Source organism: Papio anubis, chromosome 11 (genome assembly GCF_008728515.1).
Source record: "Papio anubis isolate 15944 chromosome 11, Panubis1.0, whole genome shotgun sequence".
NCBI lineage: Eukaryota > Metazoa > Chordata > Mammalia > Primates > Cercopithecidae > Papio > Papio anubis.
The window spans coordinates 86,571,858-86,592,645 of record NC_044986.1 but is presented as its reverse complement, the minus strand read 5'-3'; the positions used below and the strand labels follow the sequence as shown (position 1 = coordinate 86,592,645).

Here is a 20,788-nt window from a genome sequence, read left to right as displayed (position 1 = left end):
ATGGTTCTGCATCTTAGTTTTGGTGGTGATTACACACATGTACGTGTGATAAAATGGCATAGAATGATACACATTGTACTGGTATTCCTGGTTTTTAGTATGTTATAGTAATGTAAAATGTAACCATTGAGAGAAACTGGGTGAGAGGTAATATTTTTGTAACATCCTGTGAAACCATAATTATTTCAGAATAAATAGTTTTAAAAAGCAAAAAGGCCTGTATTCCTAGCTGCTCAGGATGCTGAGGCAGGAAGACATTTTTTGAGTCCAGGAGTTCAAGGTTACAGTGAGCTATAGTCATTCCACAGCACTCCAGCCTGGGCAGACCCTGTTTCTATTTAAAAAAAAAAAAAAAAAAAAGATAAATTATAAACGGGAAGAGTTTGAATATTTTAAACAAATCCATTAATGTATTTGTATTTTATACATTTTCAGGTGTAGAGAAGCCAGTATCTTTAGTGTGTACCTCTAAAATAGTAGAATGTCATCTATGAAAGTATAATTTTTTTAAAATTTAGTTTTCTTATTTTTAACAGAGTTAAGGAGGCAGATTATAAAGAGGCAGTCATTTGACTACTTACTCTAAACTCTTTTTAAAACAAGTCCCCCTTTAGAAGATTAGGATTTAGCTCTTATTCTCACTTTCTCCACCTCTATAAATGCAAACCTCATTTCTACCTCCCCATTTTCTCACTATAGTTTTCAAATTCATTTCAATTACATCAGTAGTCTGTTTTTTCAGTTGGATAGTATAAACACTAGTCATACATGGGCTGTGATTGCTTTTCCTCTCTTGCAAAACTTTTTGTTTTCTCCAGAATTAATAATTGTCTTTTGTTTACTTAATTTTCTATATGCTTATGATTAATTGAATTTCAAATTCTCTGAATTACAAATATCCTTCTGTTCATTCTGAATATGTTTACTCATCTTAATTTTAAAAGAGAAGTAAACATAGTTTGGGTTTTAGAGTTTTGGTATAACGAAAATTCTTAGTGTTAGAATTTACTGGCAAAATCAGGGCAAATAATCTTTGTTACTTTTTCTGTTTATACACATACCCTATCCAGCTGCAGCTAAACAAATGGTTTTACCTTTATTTCTGCTTAGTTCCTGATTTTTGTCAAAAGTCTGTTTCTTCATCGATTCCAAACATTGGTCACATAGGGAAGTAGGAAGAGCTGTGGCATAAAGACCAGAACACTTAGGTTCTTGTTCTGATTTAGTTTTAATTGACCTCAATGTAGGATGATCAGGTAACCTCCTTGGCCTCAGCTTTCTCTCCAGTAGTGACAAGATCAGACTAGATTATAACTGAGGCCTCTTGTAGTTAAAATGTGATTTCAAGTAGATAAAGTATTTACTTCAGTCCAGACTATATATGTAGTATCTCTAAATTAAGAATGTTGTCATTTCCAGTACTTTTAAAGAAATACCCTGATGTTTAGAAAGAAATTAGATTAAAAGGTGTTAAAGTGATGGGAAATTTTATAAAAGACAAAAATGGACCATGCATGGCATCTTTATTGTGCTTCAAATTATGATATGGGAATGGTGGTTTTCACTTTCCGAGGGTGTCTAGAAAAGAGAAATTCTAAGACCATCAGAAACCTCATTGTTTGTTACCAGTAGATTAGATTTGACCCACAGAGGATGCTCTGAAGTAATTAATGTGGCTTTTATGGAGATTTCTTCAATTATAGACCGTTGAAGCTAGATGGGTCCTTGGGGGCTTCTAAGAGAGTCCTTCGTGGTCTAGCAGTTTCTAGTTGATATAACCAAGGGCAGAATGTACTGTTTTCCATTTGCAAGTGTTTTTACTTTATTGTGAATGCTGTGTGAGGGATATTTGATATTTGGGATACTTAAAGTTTTTTCAGAGGGCATTAAGGTGAATTGCCTTAATGCCAAATATACATTTGGAAATAAATTTGTAAATTTATTTGTATACACCTGTTGATGTATTTTTACATGTGTTTGGTGATGCTGGTAAGTGTGCCACTTTATGGGGTTCCATGAAAAGCAGATATGTGATTTAATTTCATGACAAACATATTCATCGGTTATTATATTTACTGGTTATTATTATTCACATAACTTATTTTATTGGTTTTCAGGTACTTGAAGAAGCAGAAGCTCAACATTTATATCAGTCCATTTTGCCTGATATGGTGAAAATTGCACTCTGTCTGCCAAATATTTGCACCCAGGTTAGTGGATGTAGCTTCCTCAGTAGCTTCGCTGAGACCGACAATTGAATTTCCCTTAAACTCGAATGGCCAAGGTCACAGATAGAGAGAGAGAGAGAGAGAAGAGAAGAGAAGAGAAGAGAAGAGAAGAGAAGGGAAACAGTTTTTGCCAAAGAGTATGGTAATTTTGCTGTATTAAGGAAAAGATTAGAGGGTAGAGAGTACTACAAAAGGACATTAAAAATGCAGCATTCCATTCCTCAGCTTCTGTTTACACTGTTGAAGCTTGTTTACTATGACTTTTTTCTCTCTTTGTTCAAATAACCTCTAACTTTAAAAAGCACTCATTATTTCAAAACATACTAATGGATTTGGAATAGCGTATTTTCAAAATGGCTTAATACTACCCACTCCTTCCTCACCCTCCCCCAAAGTAATGTATTCTCTAACAAATGAGTTAATGATACTTTCTTAACTTTTTTTTTTTTGAGACAGAGCCTTGCTCTGTCACCCAGGCTGGAGTGCAGTGACAAAATCTTGGCTCACTGCATCCTCCATCTCCCAGATTCAACCAATTCTCCTGCCTCAGGCACCCAAGTAGCTGGGATTACAGGCATGTGCCACCACACCTGGCTAAGGTTCCTTTTTTTGGAGTGCAGTGGCACAAATCCCAGGTTACTGTAACCACTGCCTCCTGGATTCAAACAATTCTTGTGCCTCAACTTCCCAAGTAGCTGGGATTACAGGTGTGTGCCACCACACCTGGCTACTTTTTGTATTTTTAGTGGAGACGGTGTTTCACCATGTTTGCCAGGCTGGTCTTGAACTCCTGATCTCAGGTGATTCGTCTGTCTTGCCCTCCCAAAATGCTGGGATTACAGGTGTGAGCCACTGTGCCGGCCTTAACTTTTAAAAATAAAGAATCCTGTATTTTATTTTGTTTGGAGTACATTAATTTTATATTGCTACATAACAAATTATGTCAAAATTAATGGCTTAAAGCAATAAACATGTATTATCTCTCAGCTTCTGTTGACTTTGGGAGCAGATTAGCTGACTGAGTGGTTGTGGATCAGGGTTTCTCTTGTAGTTGCAGTGAGGATGTCAGCCAGGGCTTCAGTCATCTGAAGGCTTGCCTGGGGCTGAAGGACACACCTCTAAGTTGGCTTACTTACATAGCTGTTGGCAGAAGGCCCTGCTATTGGCCTCTCTATAGGCTGATTGATTGTCCCTATGATGTAATGGCTAACTTCCCCAGAGCAAGCAATCCAAGGGAGAGAGCAAGGAAGCTGCAGTGTCTTCTGTGACCCATTTTTCTCAAGGCACCTAGCATCACTTCTGCTGTTTTAGTGTTCATTAGAAGCTAGCTGATACCCAAGGGGAGGAGTATTAGACTCCACCTCTTTTTTTTTTTTTTTTGGAGACCAAGTTTCACCCTTGTCCCCCAGGCTGGAATGCAGCGGCATGATCTCAGCTCACTGCAACCTCTGCCTCCTGGGTTCAAGTGATTTTCCTGCCTGTCACCTGAGTAGGTGGGACTACAGGCGTGTGCCACTACACTCGGCTAATTTTTTGTATTTTTAGCAGAGACGGAGTTTCACCATTTTGGCCAGGCTGGTCTCGAACTCCTGACCTCATGTGATCCTCCCACCTCTGCCTCCCATAGTGCTGAAATTATAGGCATGAGCCACCGTGCCCAAGACTCCACCTCTTAAAGAGAGGAGCATCAAATAATTTGTGAACGTATTTTCAAACCTCCACAGGGTTTGTTTTGTTCTTCATAATTTTATTCCTGTGTTTCTCACAGTGGTGCTTGAATTTGCCTTTGTCTTCTATTTCTAGGGCCAACGCCTCTTGCTGCATGGCTGCTAGCCAGGGTTCTGCTAGCATTTTACTCCGCAGGGGCCCTGTGGACATTTGGGTGGAACAATTTCTGAATGTGTATCATGGTCCCATCCATTGCCGTATGTCGTTAGGACACCCTAAACACCACAAATAGGGTCATTGGGGCAACCAGAAAACAACCCACACATGTCCAGATGCTTTCTTGGACTATACCATCTTCAATTGAGACCCATGAAATGTTTTCCAGTGTGATGTTTTCAATTTTATGTAACTTTAATTTCACCTCAGTAATGCATTGTGTCTGAAATAAGTTTTACTATTGGGCAGGGGAAATATATTTTAAAACATATCTTCTGCTTGTTTCTGTTGGAAGTTATTTGCTTGATCATATTCCATGTTAGTTCTTTTTCCTTTCTTTCCTTACTTAGTAAAATCTCTCACTACCTCCTAGGTATGCCTGTCTGTTACTTCCCCTGTGAAGCCTTCCCTGCCTCCCAGACAAGGTTCCTCCCTCCTGAAGCACTCAAATCATTGTTTTATAATTGTTGTCATTATATATCTCTTACCACTGGATTATAGTCTCCTTAAAGAGAGATCCTCTTTGTGTCACTGGTTTGCATGGTGCTTAATTATATGCCTTTTGAATTCAATATGTAGTTCATAATCAATAGTAGATAGTAGGTAGCCTTTGGGAGTGGGCCATTTAATCCTCTTCTCTTCCCATCATGCATATGAGAGTTTCCATATTTCATTTAATGAGAAATTTTTATTCAAAAGCATCTAACTTTGTAAGCTATAACAAGCCCCTTGGAACCAAAATCAGACCCCTGGGTCCTCAGCTTTTTGTCCTGGCTTCTCCCAATGACTTTCTTCTCCATTAGCATATCAATGGGGAGAGCATCTTAATTCTGTGCTTTGCCCTCTATTGAAAAGTCAACCTCTGCTGTGAAAGTTAAGATTTTTATTTGAGATCAAAATACATCTTGTCGCAAGTTAAATTGTATATGTTGATATTTAATAATTTATCACATTGAAGTACTCTAGGCCAAATCTAAAAGGTAAATTTTAGATTTATCAAAAGAAAATTAAAGGAAACAAATTTGGTCAGGAACTTTTTGAAATATCTTGGTTCACAGTAACCAGCCTTTTATTTTGTTGAGCTGAGTGCTTGACAATAAGATTTACATCTCCTCATTTCTCCAAATAATGAGTTTTTAGGCATTTCCCCTCACCAGGAGAGCAGAAATCATTAACTCTATTTAAAATTATACTATTTGTTTATCTGGGAGACAAGAAATGTTTGTGTTTGAAGTCCATTAAGCCTGAAATATTTACCATTAATTTTTAAAATCATTTTTCTGAATAATTTGGTAAATGGTAGTTAAAAACTCATTTCTTACTAAAACCAAGCAACACTTTGCTTGAAGCCATTGATGCACTGTCACCTTTTCTACACTCGTTGCTTGGTTGTGAATAAATGCACAGGATGGAAAATGGAGATCAATATGAGCTCTCTATTTTTCTCAGAAATGGTGATTGCTAAGACCTGAAGGGGACAGAATTTTGTATAACATAGTGAAAATAGATTCTTTGCCTTTTGCTTGTTTGTTTACCTTTGAATTTTTCCAAGAGAAATAGTTGAATTGCAAGTTTAATCTGTTCTTTTTTCTGGCAAACTCTTATTCTAGCAATGATGTGTACTTCTGTACTTAGAAAAGCATTCATTATTCGGCACTGCAGTTTTGGTTTGTCTTGCCTGCCCTTTCCTCAGGTTCATTCTGGGTGTCGACTCCTGAGGTATGATCAGGACAGTTTGCTCTAGGCATGCCAGTTTGAGATGAGTGCAGATACCCGACACTCTTAGTTCTGTGTCTTACTGAAGGGGAGAAGGTAAATGCATCTCTAAATATTCTGTAGGAGCATTTTGAAACTTAACAGCTGAAGGATAAACTGGGAGTTGGTCTTTGATTTTATCATCATGTCTTTAAAACCATTTTAACATTTAAAATATGTTGACAAAAAGAGTCAAACTCTGTAAAATATTTGAAGAGATTTATTTTGAGCCAAATATGAGTAACCAGTGGCCTGTAACAGCCCCAGGAGATCCTGAGAACATGTGCCCAAGATGGTCAGGCTATAGCTTGGCTTTATATATTTTAGGGAGACATAAGACATCAATCAATACATATAAGGGGAGCTTACAGGTCTTAGGTGGATTCAAAGATTTTCTGATTTGCCATTGGTTGGAAGAGTTATTATCTAAAGACCTGGAATCAATAGAAAGGAATATCTGGGTTAAGATAAGGATTTGTTGAGACCAAGATTTCATCATGTGGATGAAACCTCCAGGTAGTAGGCTTCGGAGCTTTTATCAGACCTAAAAAGGTACCAAACCCTTTCTTAATTCTCACCTGGAAAGGAATAGGGATTCTCTACAGAGTGTAGATTTTCCCAACAGACAGCTTTGCAGGGCTATTTCAAAATATGTCAAAGAAATATATTTTGGGGTAAAATACTTCAATTATTTCAAGATCTGCTAACTGTCATGTGATGCTATACTCAAGTCAGGCTGGAATTGTGTCTTATTACTATAAAAAATCTGTTTCATCAGTTTTAAGGCCTCTGTTTTAATGTTAATGCTGGTCACTTGTGCTGAATTCTAAAGTGAGGAGCATATAATGAGGCATGTCGGACCCACACTTCCTATCATGGTGTGGACTAGTGTTTCATATTAACTTTGGAATCCCCATGGCTGAGAGGAGGGGTTCATTCAGTCGGTTGGGGGACTTGGAATTTTATTTTTGGTTTACGAACTAAATGAAATCCACTGAACACAATACTCAGGTCGTGTGGATTATACTGACAATAAAAGGTAAGTGAATTTGGTGGTATAACTGGAAGACATTTTAGATATAAAAGATTTGAAGAAAAAGTGTCTTATATCTTCTTTGACTTGGAATGTTTGATTATGTAAGAAATGTCTATCTTTTTACAACTTATACATGTTCGTATGGTGGTTTTTACATGTTCTATTAATCACTTTAATGAAGTTAGATTTGATTCTTATAAAGAAATTGTCAGTATGAAGTGTAATTTGGAATAAGAGGGTAAAGCCTTCTTTGTTGAATTATCTTAGATCATTTTATTTAGAACTAAGAAAGTTTATTCTGGCCAATTTTTTTTTTTTTTTTTTTGAGACAGAGTCTCGCTCTGTCACCCAGGCTGGAGTGCAGTGGCGCAATCTCGGCTCACTGCAAACTCCGTCTCCCAGGTTCACGCCATTCTCCTACCTCAACCTCGTGAGTAGCTGGGACTACAGGCGCCCACCACCATACCTGGCTAATTTTTTGTGTTTTTAGTAGAGATGGGGTTTCACCGTGTTAGCCAGGATGGTCTCGATCTCCTGACCTCATGATCTGTCCGCCTCGGCCTCCCAAAGTGCTGGGATTACCGGCGTGAGCCACCGCGCCTGGCCTGGGCAATGATTTTTAATATAAATAAGAACAAAATTTAGCTTAAGCAATGTTACATATTTTTGTTTCATCTTTTGTTTTAATTTTTCATTAAATGGGCAATGTGTTTTTATTTACTTGCTGAAGCAATCTTGTTTTTCACTAATAAGTAATGTTTTATATTTTCTTCACTACCATTATTATTGATTAGAAATCTGCAGTTTGTCAAGTAAGTACATTTTCTCAATCATCCCTGATAAACAGCCCTTGACTTTAACAATATTGCTGATTTAAGGATTCAAGAATGGCCTGAAATTATTTCTGCCTTAATTTAGCAAATGCAATTTGGTGGCTCTGCTTTCGAAATTGCTAAACTAATTATTGCTCTTCTCGTCTGTATTTTTTTCTTTCTTTTATCAGCCAATACCGCTCCTGAAACAGAAGATGAATCATTCCATCACAATGTCGCAGGAACAGATTGCCAGTCTTTTAGCTAATGCTTTCTTCTGCACATTTCCACGACGAAATGCTAAGATGAAATCGGAGTATTCTAGTTACCCAGACATTAACTTCAATCGGTATGTTTTCAGAAAACACCTCTTTAACAATGAAAAAGACAAAGGTGGAAGGAACTAATAATATTTTTTGAGTGAATTCCATAGGCCAAGCATTTTATATGCCGTTGTCTTATTTAATTTTTACAGTACTTAAGTGACATTTTCACCATTTTGCAGGCAAGGTGATTAAAGTTCATTGAGGTTAAAAGAACTTGATTGGGATCCAGGAGCTAGTAAGTCACAGAACTGAGATTTTATTTCAGGCCTGTCTTGCTCCAGGGCCCATGTTCTTTCTGTCCTCTCAGATGATTCCCCAGTTCCTGGACTCCACATGCCTCTTCAGTTTGATTATTCATGAGAACTTTTGTTGTGCTTATATTCCTTAATGCTGAAATACTGTGAAAGGTAGAGGAGAAATCCTCCTTTCTACAAAAGTCTTATAAAATGAGAGTATAAAGTCATGAGCTGTCTTATGAGACTTAAAAAATGCAATTGTTTTGATGAAAAATGAAAGGTGATTTTGACCATTTATAGACATGATTAATTTATCAGTGTGAAAAAGAAAAACAAAAGAATGTTCAAACTACTTGACTAAATTAATACAGTGTGAAGGTATTGATAAAGTTTTAGATTCCAGCCATTTTCCCAAGTAACTACTTTCTCTATCTTCTACACAAACAAAAATACTGTAAAGAATCTTCTTGGCAAACCAGTGTTTTTTCTTCTTTCCTACTCACTGCTCTCATATCCCCACCTCTGTTTCTTTCTTCACTTGAGAATTATCTTTATGGGACCCATGAATAGGATATATGAGTTTTCTTCCCTGATTTCAGTGTGAGACTTGAGAAATTGCTGTAATCTGTGCCCCTTTCCCAGCAGGCTGTGTGTAATGCCCTTCACTGCCCCTGGTCACCTAGAGCCTGCCTCTGAGGGTGGGGCAGTGTGCAGAGTAGGAGATAAAGTCATAGAGCGGACCCACAAACAAAACTCACTTTTGTTTGCCATACTGCTTTTGTCTCCAAAGTAGAATGATGCAGTAACACCACTTTTTTTTTTTTTTTTTTTTTTTTAAAAGACGGAGTCTCGCTCTGTCGTGCAGGCTGGAGTGCAGTGGCGTAGTCTTGGCCAACTGCAACCTCTACCTCCTGGGTTCAAGCAATTCTCCTTTCTCAGCCTCCCAAGTAGCTGGGATTACAGGTGTGTGCCACTACGCCCGGCTAATTTTGTATTTTTAGTAGAGATGGGGTTTTACCATGTTGGCCAGGCTTGTCCCAAACTCCTGACCCCAGGTGCCTCAATCTCCCAAAGTGCTGGGATTACAGACATGAACCACCTTGCTGGGTGTACCACTTATTTTAATTTGCCCTTTTAATACAGTTTCTTTAAAAACATTTTACTTTGAACTAATTTTAGACTTGCAGAAAAGTTATAAAAATAGTACGAAGGATTCCTGTATAAAGCTTAGCTGGCTTCACCTTGTGTTAACATCTTATGTAACCATAGTAAAATTAAATTAACATTGGTTTAATATTATTAACTGTAGATCTTATTTTATTTTTGAAAATTTTTTAGAGATAGTGTCTCACTCTATTGCCCAGGCTGGAGTACTGTGGCCTGTCATAGCTTACTGCAACCTTGAAATCCTGGGCTTAAGCAGTCTTTCTCAGCCTCCCACGTAGCTGGGACTACAGACATGCAGCATCATGCCCAGCTAATTTGTAAAAAGTTTTTGTAGAGATTGGGTCTGGCTGTTTTGCCCAGGCTGATCTCGAATTACTGGAGTCAAACAATCCTCCTGCCTCAGCCTCCCAAAGTGCTGGGTTATAGGTATGAGCCACCATGCCTGGCCGACTGTAAACCTTATTTTGATTCTACCAGTTTTTCTTTCTTTCTTTCTTTCTTTTTTTGTTTGTTTGAGACAGAGTCTTGCTCGGTCACCTAGGCTAGAGTGCAGTGGTGAGATCTCGGCTCACTGCCTTCCAGGTTCAAGCGACTCTGACACCTCAGCCTCCCTAGTAACTGGGATTACAGGAATATGCCACCATACTCGGCTAATTTTTTGTAATTTTAGTAGACATGGGGTTTCACCATGTTGGCCAGGCTGGTCTCGAACTCCTGACCTCTGGTGATCCGCCCACCTCGGGCTCCCATTACAGATGTGAGCCACTGCACCGAGTCTGATTCTACCAGTTTTCCTAGTATACTTTTTCTGTTCCAGGATCCTACCCAGCATCCCAGTTACATTTAATTACCTTGTCTCCTCCAGCATGTTCCTTGTTTTTTCTCTTCTTTCATGATCTTGACAGTTTTGAAGAGTACTCATTCCGGTTATTTTGGAGAATATTCTCAATCTGGGTTTGGCTGATGTTTTTTCAGGATTGGAATGAGGTCATGCATTTTTGGCAGAATACCACAGAAATGATCCTGTGTCCTCAGTGCACCGTATCAATGGGATCATACTTCTTATTACTGGTGATCAGTTGGCTAAGGTAGTGTCTGCTGGCTTTTTCCACTGTAAAGTTACCATATATTTCCTTTTGTGATTAATACATATTTTCCAAGAGATAAAACACTATGCAAATGTTATTTTGCCTCACATTTATCCCTACTAATTTTAGCATCCATTGGTGCATCTTGTCTGCAATGATTATTACCATAGTGTTTGCCTATTGTGAATTTTCTGCTTTCTTCCTCTATATTTGCTAATTGAAATTCCATTGTAAGGAAGAGCTATCCCTTTTCCCCCGTTTTTAAACTATCAGAATGGACTCATGGATATTTATTTCGTTGTGTGAGTTTAAATTGAATAGTATTATTTATTTTACTGCTTTAATTATTTTAGCTTTGGCTATTATGGCTCCTTCAGGTTGACTCCTATGTTCTTTTGATAAGCCCCATCCTTTTTTTGAGCGTTAACTTTCTGGAATCATACATTGTTCCGAGTTCATCTTATATTTTCCATGCCTCAATCCTGGAATCAACCATTTTCTCAAGGATTCCTGGTTTCTTTTATTGTACAATGGTATTTAGAGACCAGTATCTGGGTGATAGGTGTGCTCATTGCTGGTAGAGTGTCATTGTTTCTAATGCAACTTACTTTATATGGGCAGCTTTTCTTACAACTCCACATGGCAGCAGAGAAATGAATTCACAATTCTCTCCAATATCAGAGTGTCAGCCCCAAAGGCCATATTTTTAGCCTTTTAAAATTGGAGAATGTTGTTACTCTCTTAAGATGAATTCTAGAATTCAGCTGGTTAGTTCCTAATATAAATTTTTAATTAAAAAATTTAAAAACTAGACATTTCAGTGCATTTATTCTGTGTTTGGCAGGTGAAAGTATAGCAGAGGACTTGAATATAAGCTGCTCTTAAACTGTCATAATTCTTGGGTTATATTTTTATGACCTTCAAACATTAAAATATTGATGATAATTTGTTATTATATATGATTATTCTCCACTATCAACACTAAGGAAGGGGCAGCAAAGAATGAAAAATAATGTTATCTAAGAAAATTTCTTTAAAATCCTAGTGTTAGCAAACAGTATAGTATTTTTTATATATATATATATATATATATATATATATATAATATGCTCCTTGGTTACATAAATATTAGTTGCAAGGGGCATGTTTTTAATCTATTTTTCAAGTTTGTACAGTAGCTAAGTTTTAGATACTGGTATTTAGTCAGTGTTTAGTTCAAATGTACATGAGCAACTGCAATATTCCCCACAGTATATTGAGTGCCTTGAGGTTACAGAGAAAGGAGAAGCCAGTTTCTGAGTTCTTACTGTTACATAGTATTATCTCATTTTCAAACCTCATATCACAGATGCCCTTCTCTTTTCCACATGGCTTTTATTCCTCCTTCAATACTCAGTTCACGTATCAGTTTTTCTGGTGTCTCAGAATCTGCTAGGATAGGTTTGCTACTCTAGGTTCCTATGCTAACCTCTGTGTACCTCTGGAGAGGTGCACAGCACCATGACATTTTATTAAAGAAAGATATAATTTAATAAAGAAAACTTTCCTTAAGGAAGTAACTTTTCTTGCTGTTGTTGTTTTGAGACTGGATCTCATTATGTTGCCCAGGCTGATCTCAAATTCCTGGGCTCAAGAGATCCTCCCACCTCAGTCTTCAAAGTAACTAGGACTACAGGTGCATGTCACCATGCCCAGTGCAACTTTTGAATTAAGTACAAAAGGGTGAATAAGAGTTTTGCCAAGGAGAAGGAGAGATGGTTGCATTCTAGGCAGGGGGAAGAGTACGTGCAAAGGCACTGTCGCAAGAAGGACCTGACATGCCCAGAGACTGAGAGAAGACAGTGTGGTTGCAGCACAGAGAGTGAGAAGGAACATGGAGATGGGAGAGGCTGCAGAAGTAGGTGGAGGCTAGACCATGCTGTGTCTCACTAGGCCATCTGAAAACAATGAGAAGTCATTGGAGGATTAGATATGGGGGTAGAGGGAGACTAGCACACGTGTTCAATTTTACATTTTCAAAAGTTTATTTTGGCTGTAATGTGGGAATCAAGCAGAGAGGGGCCAGAGTAACTGAGTTTACCCAATTGGAGAGGCTATTGCAATGCACCAGGATAGAGGGTGGTAGCTCGGATAGTGTAGGGGAGGGGACAGAGGTGTGGAGACATTTGAAGGGATAGCCAGAGTGATGGTGATAGACAGGGTTGGTTTATGGGTGGAGAGAGGCATCCAGGGTACTTCTTAGGTTTGTACAACCAGATGTGCACCCTTACTGTCTCCTACTTTTCCTACTGTACCACCTAGACTACTTCATAATTGCTTATTTAATCATTTCAGTGGGGCAGAGATCTTAACTGTCCTCTTCTTTGTTATTTTCACAAAATCTCATGCATTGTGGGCCTTCAATAAATGCTTGTTGAATGAATGAAAATAAATTTTACAGATGAGATATTTGAGAATTAAGTGACTTGTTTTGAGTAACGGAGCTGGTTAGTGGCAGAGTGCTAAGACTATAATTTAGACGCTTTGTTCTCAGTCTGTTGTCTTTTACTTTTCAGACTATATCTTAGTCTTAGGAATTATGAGATGTTTTATTTTTAAGCCACATATAATCAAACATAGCTTCTACCTCTGATTTTGTTAGTAATTGGGGTAGAATTGAGAGAAAACACAGAGCATTGGAATCTGCAGTTGCAAGTATATAAAGAACCTGTTTCAGAGGCATGAGCCACCATGCCCAGCCCAGGTATTACTTTTATGTGCAGAAGAAAAAAGAGTTAGGGGAAGAACAAGTCAGTTGTCAGAAATCAAGCTGAACACAAAGTTAAAAAGAGTGGACAATCTTTGTAATTTGATTTTGAGGGTGGAATTTCATGGATTTTTTGAGGCTTTTCCAAAAAAGCTAGTGTGGATAGCTTCTTTCCAATTACACCTCCATAGACACATTGTCATTGTGTCTACTTCACCCTGTTTTACTTACTTAGCATATAGCATTTTATTTCTTATGGAAGAAATAGAATCCACAGAGTCCTGTGGGGAGGCCACAATGCTGACAGCTGTCTTTTCTCAACAGTAAAGACCCACCGGTGCTTGATGGCTGACAAGCAGAGGTCAAGATGTCTTGGGAAGGCTTGGCTTTGGTGACTTCCAATTTCCTGTCACCAATTACCAGAATTTACATATATATATAATGTACGTCTCATATATATAATATATATATATGAGATGGAGTCTTGCTCTGTCGCCCAGGCTGGAGTGCAGTGGTGCGATCTCGGCTCACTGCAAGCTCCGCCTCCCGGGTTTACACCATTCTCCTGCCTCAGCCCCCTGAGTAGCTGGGACTACAGGTGCCCGCCACCACACCCGGCTAATTTTTTGTATTTTTAGTAGAGACGGGGTTTCACCGTGTTAGCCAGGATGGCCTCAATCTCCTGACCTTGTGATCAGCCCGCCTTGGCCTCCCAAAGTGCTGGGATTACAGGCATGAACCACTGCACTGGGCCAATTTTAATATATATTTTAATTTTAAAAGACCTTTGCTTTTCAGCCAAACTTCTGAGTGGGGAAGTCTGGGGCTTCTTGGCGATGGCAGATTTATCTTTTTCATTGTACATGGTCATTTATCCTGAAGACTGAGCTAGTTAGCGCTGAAAGCATGTTGGGATGGATGAGAATCAAGGTTGGACCATATTTTTAAATGAAGGGAATATTAATTAGAACAATGCAACTACTTTATATAAATGAATGTTGATTTTTTTTTTTTTTTTTTTTTTTGCCTGGGCACTATGTAATGCCTTATTTTAGCTCAAGTACCTTAGCTTACTCTGCATTATCTGAAATTCATTTACTTGTCACATTAACCATATGAATTAGATATTGATTAGGAATTGTTGTTACTCTCTTTTTTAAAATGAGATGGAAGTTTAGAGAGGGAGGTCACTTCACCAGGTTAACACAGTAACTAGTAGACTTGGGATTCAAACGCAGGATATAGTCTCCTTTGAGAATCTGTGTCCCTTAACCATTCTGCTACACAGTCTCCCTTTGAATGAACTGAATTAATCTTACCTCATGGCTAGTCAAAAATTAGAACTATTGGCCGGGCGCGGTAGCTCAAGCCTGTAATCCCAGCACTTTGGGAGGCTGAGAAGGGCAGATCACGAGGTTAGGAGATTGAGACCATCCTGGCTAACACGGTGAAACCCCGTCTCTACTAAAAAATACAAAAAAAGAAGAAAACTAGCGAGGCCCGATTGGCGCCTGTAGTCAGCCTTCGGGAGGCTGAGGCAGGAGAATGCGGCGTGAACCCGGGGCGGAGCTTGCAGTGAGCTGAGACCCTGGCCACTGCCAGCCTACAGAGGCGACAGAGTGAGACTCCATCTCAAAAAAAAAAAAAAAAAATTAGACCTATTTTTAGAAATAACTATTGATCTATTAAATGAATTAAAGCCATTTGTAAGTCCAGAGTGACCGTGGCAATTTAAACACGGCAGATACTTATTCTCACAAATAAGACTTTAAGTAGTTCCATTGAAGATTTGAAGTCAGGCATATTCTTGTCTTCCTAGGTGATAGATGTTCTTTTGGATACCAGAACATGGAAAATGAATTAAGGCAGGTAACCCAGTGTTAGTCTCCACAATGTTATAGAGAATCCTAAGCAGCCAGAATATCTGCACTTGCCTTTCACTGTGAGATGGTATGTGTTTTAATGAGCCTAAGCTAGCAAATAATAGGAACAACGATTGTACATCACCATTGATGCTGTCTTTTCATGTCTTGCTTTGATTCTGTCTATGGAATTTTCTAGGTAGGGAAACCTCTCTACAATAAGGTTCAGGGAGAGTAAATGAATTGTTAGCACAACTGGAACTTGATCACTGTCTTCTACTCAAACTCAGTGTTCTTTTATTATATCTCAATGCTTGTCGTGAGCAAAACGCTCTGAGTGCTCCAGAAATGCCAAACAACCGAAAGTCCCCCCACTTTCATGTAGCTTTTGAAAGATCCAGTACTTAATCTGATGAGCCATTTGTTAAGCTGATTATGTAGCATTTTATTGTGTTATTTCCTTTTATGCATAGTTTCTACTTACGATTATAGTTTCTAGCTGTGGGGAGTTGTGTGTGTGAGAGTGTATTTAATCTCAAAAGAGGTATGGCTAGCTAGTTGAATAAGAAAAATGGTAAGACTATGTGTTGGGAGGCTGACGTCAATAAATTGAATAAGTCTTCCCTTTTTTATTTATTGCTGTGTTCTTTCAGCCTGCTTAGTTATATTAAATACCCCTGACCTTTTTCCCTGCTTGCCTTTCAGGTCCTAAACATTCATATAAAGGCTTCCAATGTGATTAGCATTGATGCTTCTGGGTTTGCATGGAAACTAGATGGTCAGAGATAAATTGTGGGTCTCAGCAGTGGTCAGCCCAGGAGGTTTTTACATCTGCCTCTTCCCTGGATTGAAAATGCTGCTGGGGCCATATGGCAGAGTGCCTCACAGAAGAGCCAGGAATGACTTTCTGGCTGGGTTCCGGATTATCACTTGCTCGTATTTTAAAATGGAGGTTGTAGTGCTTTGGGCTTGATTTACTGTATACTAATGGGATTATTACTTAACTTGAAATGGCATAGTGGGTTGTGGCAGGGGTGGGGATGGATATACCTAGAATAAAATTCCAGTAATGTTATCAGTATTCCATTCAGGGAAAGATTTTATTCAACTGTGTTTCTCCTTAATAAGTATGCAAAGAAGAACACCAGCTAAGAAGTATCTGACCTTTGACTGACTTCTGTCTTTGAAAATACAAACAGTTTTGTTTAGAACAAAGTAAGGTTTCCTGACTGGCTTTTTCTGTTTGATTTCTTTAATAATCTATCATTATCTTTCAATTAAATGCCCAAATGTCTTCCCTACATGCGGAGGAGTTATTGTGGCCTGGTTTGTGTGCACACTGCTGACCTAAAATGTGCCTTCAAATATACATACCCAGGACTTGAAAAATCTAAACTAAAAAAGAAAAGTGTTGGGAAGTTTAAATTAAACAGGGGGAGTGGGGGCGGGGAGTGATGCTTAATGATTATGAGAAGGTCTCACTCTCTGAGCCCGTTTGTGTGTGTCTTTCTCTCTGTGTGTCTGTCTCTCGTGCCCTCTGTCTCTAACCCCATTTCTATCAGCCTTTCTCTTCTCTCTGTCTTCCCTGTCCCATCTTTCTTCTCACCCTTCACCCCTTTCTTGGGCTCCAGCCTCAGTCCTTTTGTTTTCCTCCTCACCCCCAAAAGCTGTCTCTCAGATTGTTTATCACTCCTGGGATGACTTTCATTCATGCTGTTTGCCTGTCTATTTATGTTATTTTTACTTGCTTCCCTATCAGGATAATTCATTTTATTTGAGTGGCTGTGCATACAACTTTAAGATTTCACAACAGTCAAGTCTGAGAATTGTCACAAGAATTTTAAACCTACTTCATCTCCTCTGACTTATCTCCACTTCTTACCCCTGCAGCCATCACCACACTTCCCGCACTTCCCCCTGCTCTATCAGGAAGATGGTAAAGCGTATTTGGTTACACAGTGATTTGAAGTTAGGACTGGAGCAGTGAATAAACAGAGTACATTGAGATTCTGCTTGATTTGTACCTTTAAGATTTGGACCTGCAAAATAAACCATGGTGTTCATTTGTAGTGATTGATAATAACAGCCATAAAATCTTCCAGGAAAGTCTGTCTTGCCAGGATAATAAATCTGCAGTCTCACGAGGCTCCTAAAGTTAATAATTTGTCATCATGGTTGTGAAGTATGTGACCTTTTATGTGATTTTATACACAGATGACCACATATGGAAGCTAGGGACACTTTTTCTATGTTTTGGAGAATTATTTCTTAAGAGCAACAGCCATTTTCCCCTCACTATGCAATAGTTCTATTGAAGTACTTTTTATCCTTTAATTGAATTGTATAGTACATCAGTTCATCTTTAGGAAAAGGTGGTGGCTACTTTTACATTCATACTGCTTTCCTGTACTACATAGTGAGCCTAGAAAGAGATTTTGCAGTGGAGCCTAAGGTATTCATTTAGTAAATCGTATTTATTGATATAGGATGTTTAATTAAACTGCCATCTGGCTTCTTCATTTTGACTTAAATAAACTCTGTTCTAGAAGAAGCCACTGAAACCTGCACCCTCAAAGAGCCTTTCTTTCAGCTGGATTATAAGAGTATGTGTATTAAATATTTTAGAAAGATATGTTTTTTTAAATAAGTAAAAATTATCACACAGGCTGTCTTAAACTATTTTTAAAGAGAGATCTGATTTTAGATTTGGTTAAAATACTAGCCTACATTAGTATTCTTTTTAGGAAGTAAATATTCATATAAATTGTTTTTCCAGAAATTGACCCTGGATACAGATTTCAGATCATTGAAAACGGAACCATTTGAAATCTGCATTTCCTTTCCTTTTCCTAATTTATTTCAGTCGCTCAATAGGATTTTCTCGTGGAATTAACTTTTCCCTCTCAGTGTAGTTACGTAAGCTTGCTCTTGTAATCAAGAAAAACAATGACCCATTTCAGCACTTATTAACGTGGACTTTACTTGAAGGGTTTCTGGTTTTAAAGTCAGAGCACATGACTAGAGGCAGATGAAGAGTACCTCATCATTTATAGCCACTGAATCTCTATAATTTGTAAATGCCTTTGGAAAGCTAGATCTGATGCTCAAAAGCATGCTTTTGTGTTAGAAATCTCTTAGTGAGTACTTACTCAGGTCATAATGCTTTTAAAGCCCTGCTTTTCTTTCCTCAGAATAAATTGAATTATATGTTACCAATAACAATGCCATGTCATTTCAAAGAAAACTGAATTAAGTAATCCAAGTCTGGGTTGCTGAAAACTAGATGACACAGGGTAGGCACTGTTTTGGTTACCATGCAAAGGATCTCTATTAGTCAGCTTGGGCTGCTATAATAAAATACCATAGAACTGAGTGGCTTAAACAACAGAAATTTATTTTCTCATGGTTCTGGAGGCTAGAAGCTGCAGATCAAGGTGCTGCTGCTTCAGTTCCTGATGAGGGCTTTCTTCCTGGCTTATAGGTTGGCTGGCATCTTGTCCTCACATGGCAGAGGGAGAGTACTCTCCTTCTCTTCTTAAAATGACACCAGTTCTATCAGATTAGAGTCCCACCCCTATGACCTCATTTAACCGTTACTACCCCCTCACAGGCCCTATCTCCAAATTTAGCTACATTAGGGATTAAGGATTCGACATACAAATTTTGAGAGGGCACAGACATTCAGTGCATAAAAGAATCTAGTTGTTTAATTAACAAGGATTATTGAGCCCTGATACCTTGTTATACCTGCCTGTGTCCCTTCCCCCATTCCCCTCCACTCTCCTTTCCTCACAAACACTCAGATAAGGATTTTTTTCAGCTACTGTTTTTGTTATTTATCAAACTACCTAGTTAACATTATGAATTGTAAATGTTATTAGTCTTTGAGAAAGTAGCTGTGCACTGACTGACCCTAATTGACTGGGATGGCTAGATGGTGCCTTCTCCATGGTGGAAGGTAGGTTGGAGAAATGTGGTTGGTAGCAAATGCCATCTGATTTGAACAGCTTTGAGGAAGCCTGGTTCTAGTTGGTTTCAGTTCTCTCCAGATGCTATTTGAATCTAAACCAGTTTTCCAGTTCTTGTCATTACAGAATTGTCTTCTGGAAGAATTATTTCTTTTTATTACTTGGTAGCAATATGGATGTAGTTCTGTGAATCATTAAGGCGTTTTAACTCATCTTCCACTCTCTTTTATTTTTTATCTCTTTTAGGTTGTTTGAGGGACGTTCATCAAGGAAACCAGAGAAACTTAAAACGCTCTTCTGCTACTTTAGAAGAGTCACAGAGAAAAGTAAATTCCTTTCATTCTTACTGTAATTTTTCTTGCTGATGGGAACAGTTCAAGTCAAGTGACATGTGAGGAACATTTTGTGTTTAACATAAACCTTCTTGTCCCAACCACATTGAAACAGTAGTAATGATTCGACATTATAACCTAGATTTTATGCTTATGTTGTGTATGAGCATAAATGTGTGCTGTAAATGTAGGGGGGCGGGGTTTACATATTCTGAAATCAGACCCATATTCTCTGAAATCTGTAATATACGTCAAAAGATTTTCACGAATAAAAACCAGAGAAAGTATATTGACCAGGAAATAAATTTTGGATGCTCTTTATTTAAAGAAGTATTCACTAGTTTATTTGCATAAGTCAACTAACGCATTGCTTTTCTAACCATTCCTCTCTTTTGTGCCCCCCTAAGCCTTTTGTGGAGTTCTTATAAAACTGTTTTGTACTGAGTTTTGTATCTCCATCTTCCTCTATTGAACCTTAACATTCTTGCTTCCCCAGAACCTGATAGCAGCTGAGACAGTATTAGTAAATGTCCAACAAATACTAGTAATGACCAGTGATAATAGATTAGTATTGCCACTCTTATCTCAGAAGCTGAATGACCATAGTCAAGTTTCTTGACACCTCTAAGCTTCAGTTTTATCATCTATGAAATAATACAATAATGGCCATTACCTTATAGGGTAGTTATAGATATGAAACAAGAAGATACATGCTTAATAAATGTAAGCTATTATCAATGGGTAGCCTTTCTTACAAGTGGATGTAAACCAGAACACCTCAAAAGTTTCTTTGTGCTAAGTAGGTGAGGTCAATCTGATCAAGTGAAATGGCTTTTTTTCAGTTCTGGGTTGTAGGATTGTCTTAAAACATGTCTTTGAATCATTTTAAGGTCATTTTTCTCATATCCCTCTTTTACACTTGCATTCAGTGTACTTGGCATTTTCCCCCTTGAATGTGTTGCTATTGGACATTGTTAAATTTTTAGAATGAAATCAATTATCAGGATTTTGATATTTAAGGGAAAATTATATGCTACTTTGATATGGGATTATTTATCTCATAGCTTATTGAATTTCAGGTTTGTGCCCTGTACTGAATGAAATATTAAAATGCAGAATTATTTGGACCTATGAGATACAAAATCAAATTAGAATTTGTAATGATTTGTTAAAAAGATGACTATTTAAGGCCAGACATGATGGCTCATGCCTGTAATCCCAGCACTTTGGGAGGCTGAGGTGGGTGGATCATGAGCTCAGGAGTTCTAGACCAGCCTGGCTAACATGGTGAAACCCCGTCTCTACTAAAAATACAAAAAAATCAGCCGGGTGTGGTGGCCGGTGCCTG

General features: G+C 38.2%; 1 protein-coding gene across 3 annotated transcripts in view; it reads left to right on the top strand.

Moving 5' to 3' along the window:
* The first annotated feature begins 892 nt into the window (after positions 1–892).
* PARG (poly(ADP-ribose) glycohydrolase) overlaps positions 893–20,788 on the top strand; it is a 71,419-nt gene continuing 51,523 nt past the window's right edge. Inside the window, exons 1-3 of one of the 3 annotated variants that reach the window (XR_004177010.1) lie at positions 893–2,210; positions 7,907–8,064; positions 19,355–19,434. Coding sequence is in view for 2 of the 3 variants with exons in the window: in XM_031652362.1 (XP_031508222.1) it covers positions 2,169–2,210; positions 7,907–8,064; positions 19,355–19,434 (280 nt within the window). In the remaining variant the exon portion in view is untranslated. The remainder of the gene's footprint in view (positions 2,211–7,906; positions 8,065–19,354; positions 19,435–20,788) is intronic. The other 2 variants (XM_031652362.1, XM_031652363.1) reach the window with 2 other exon arrangements.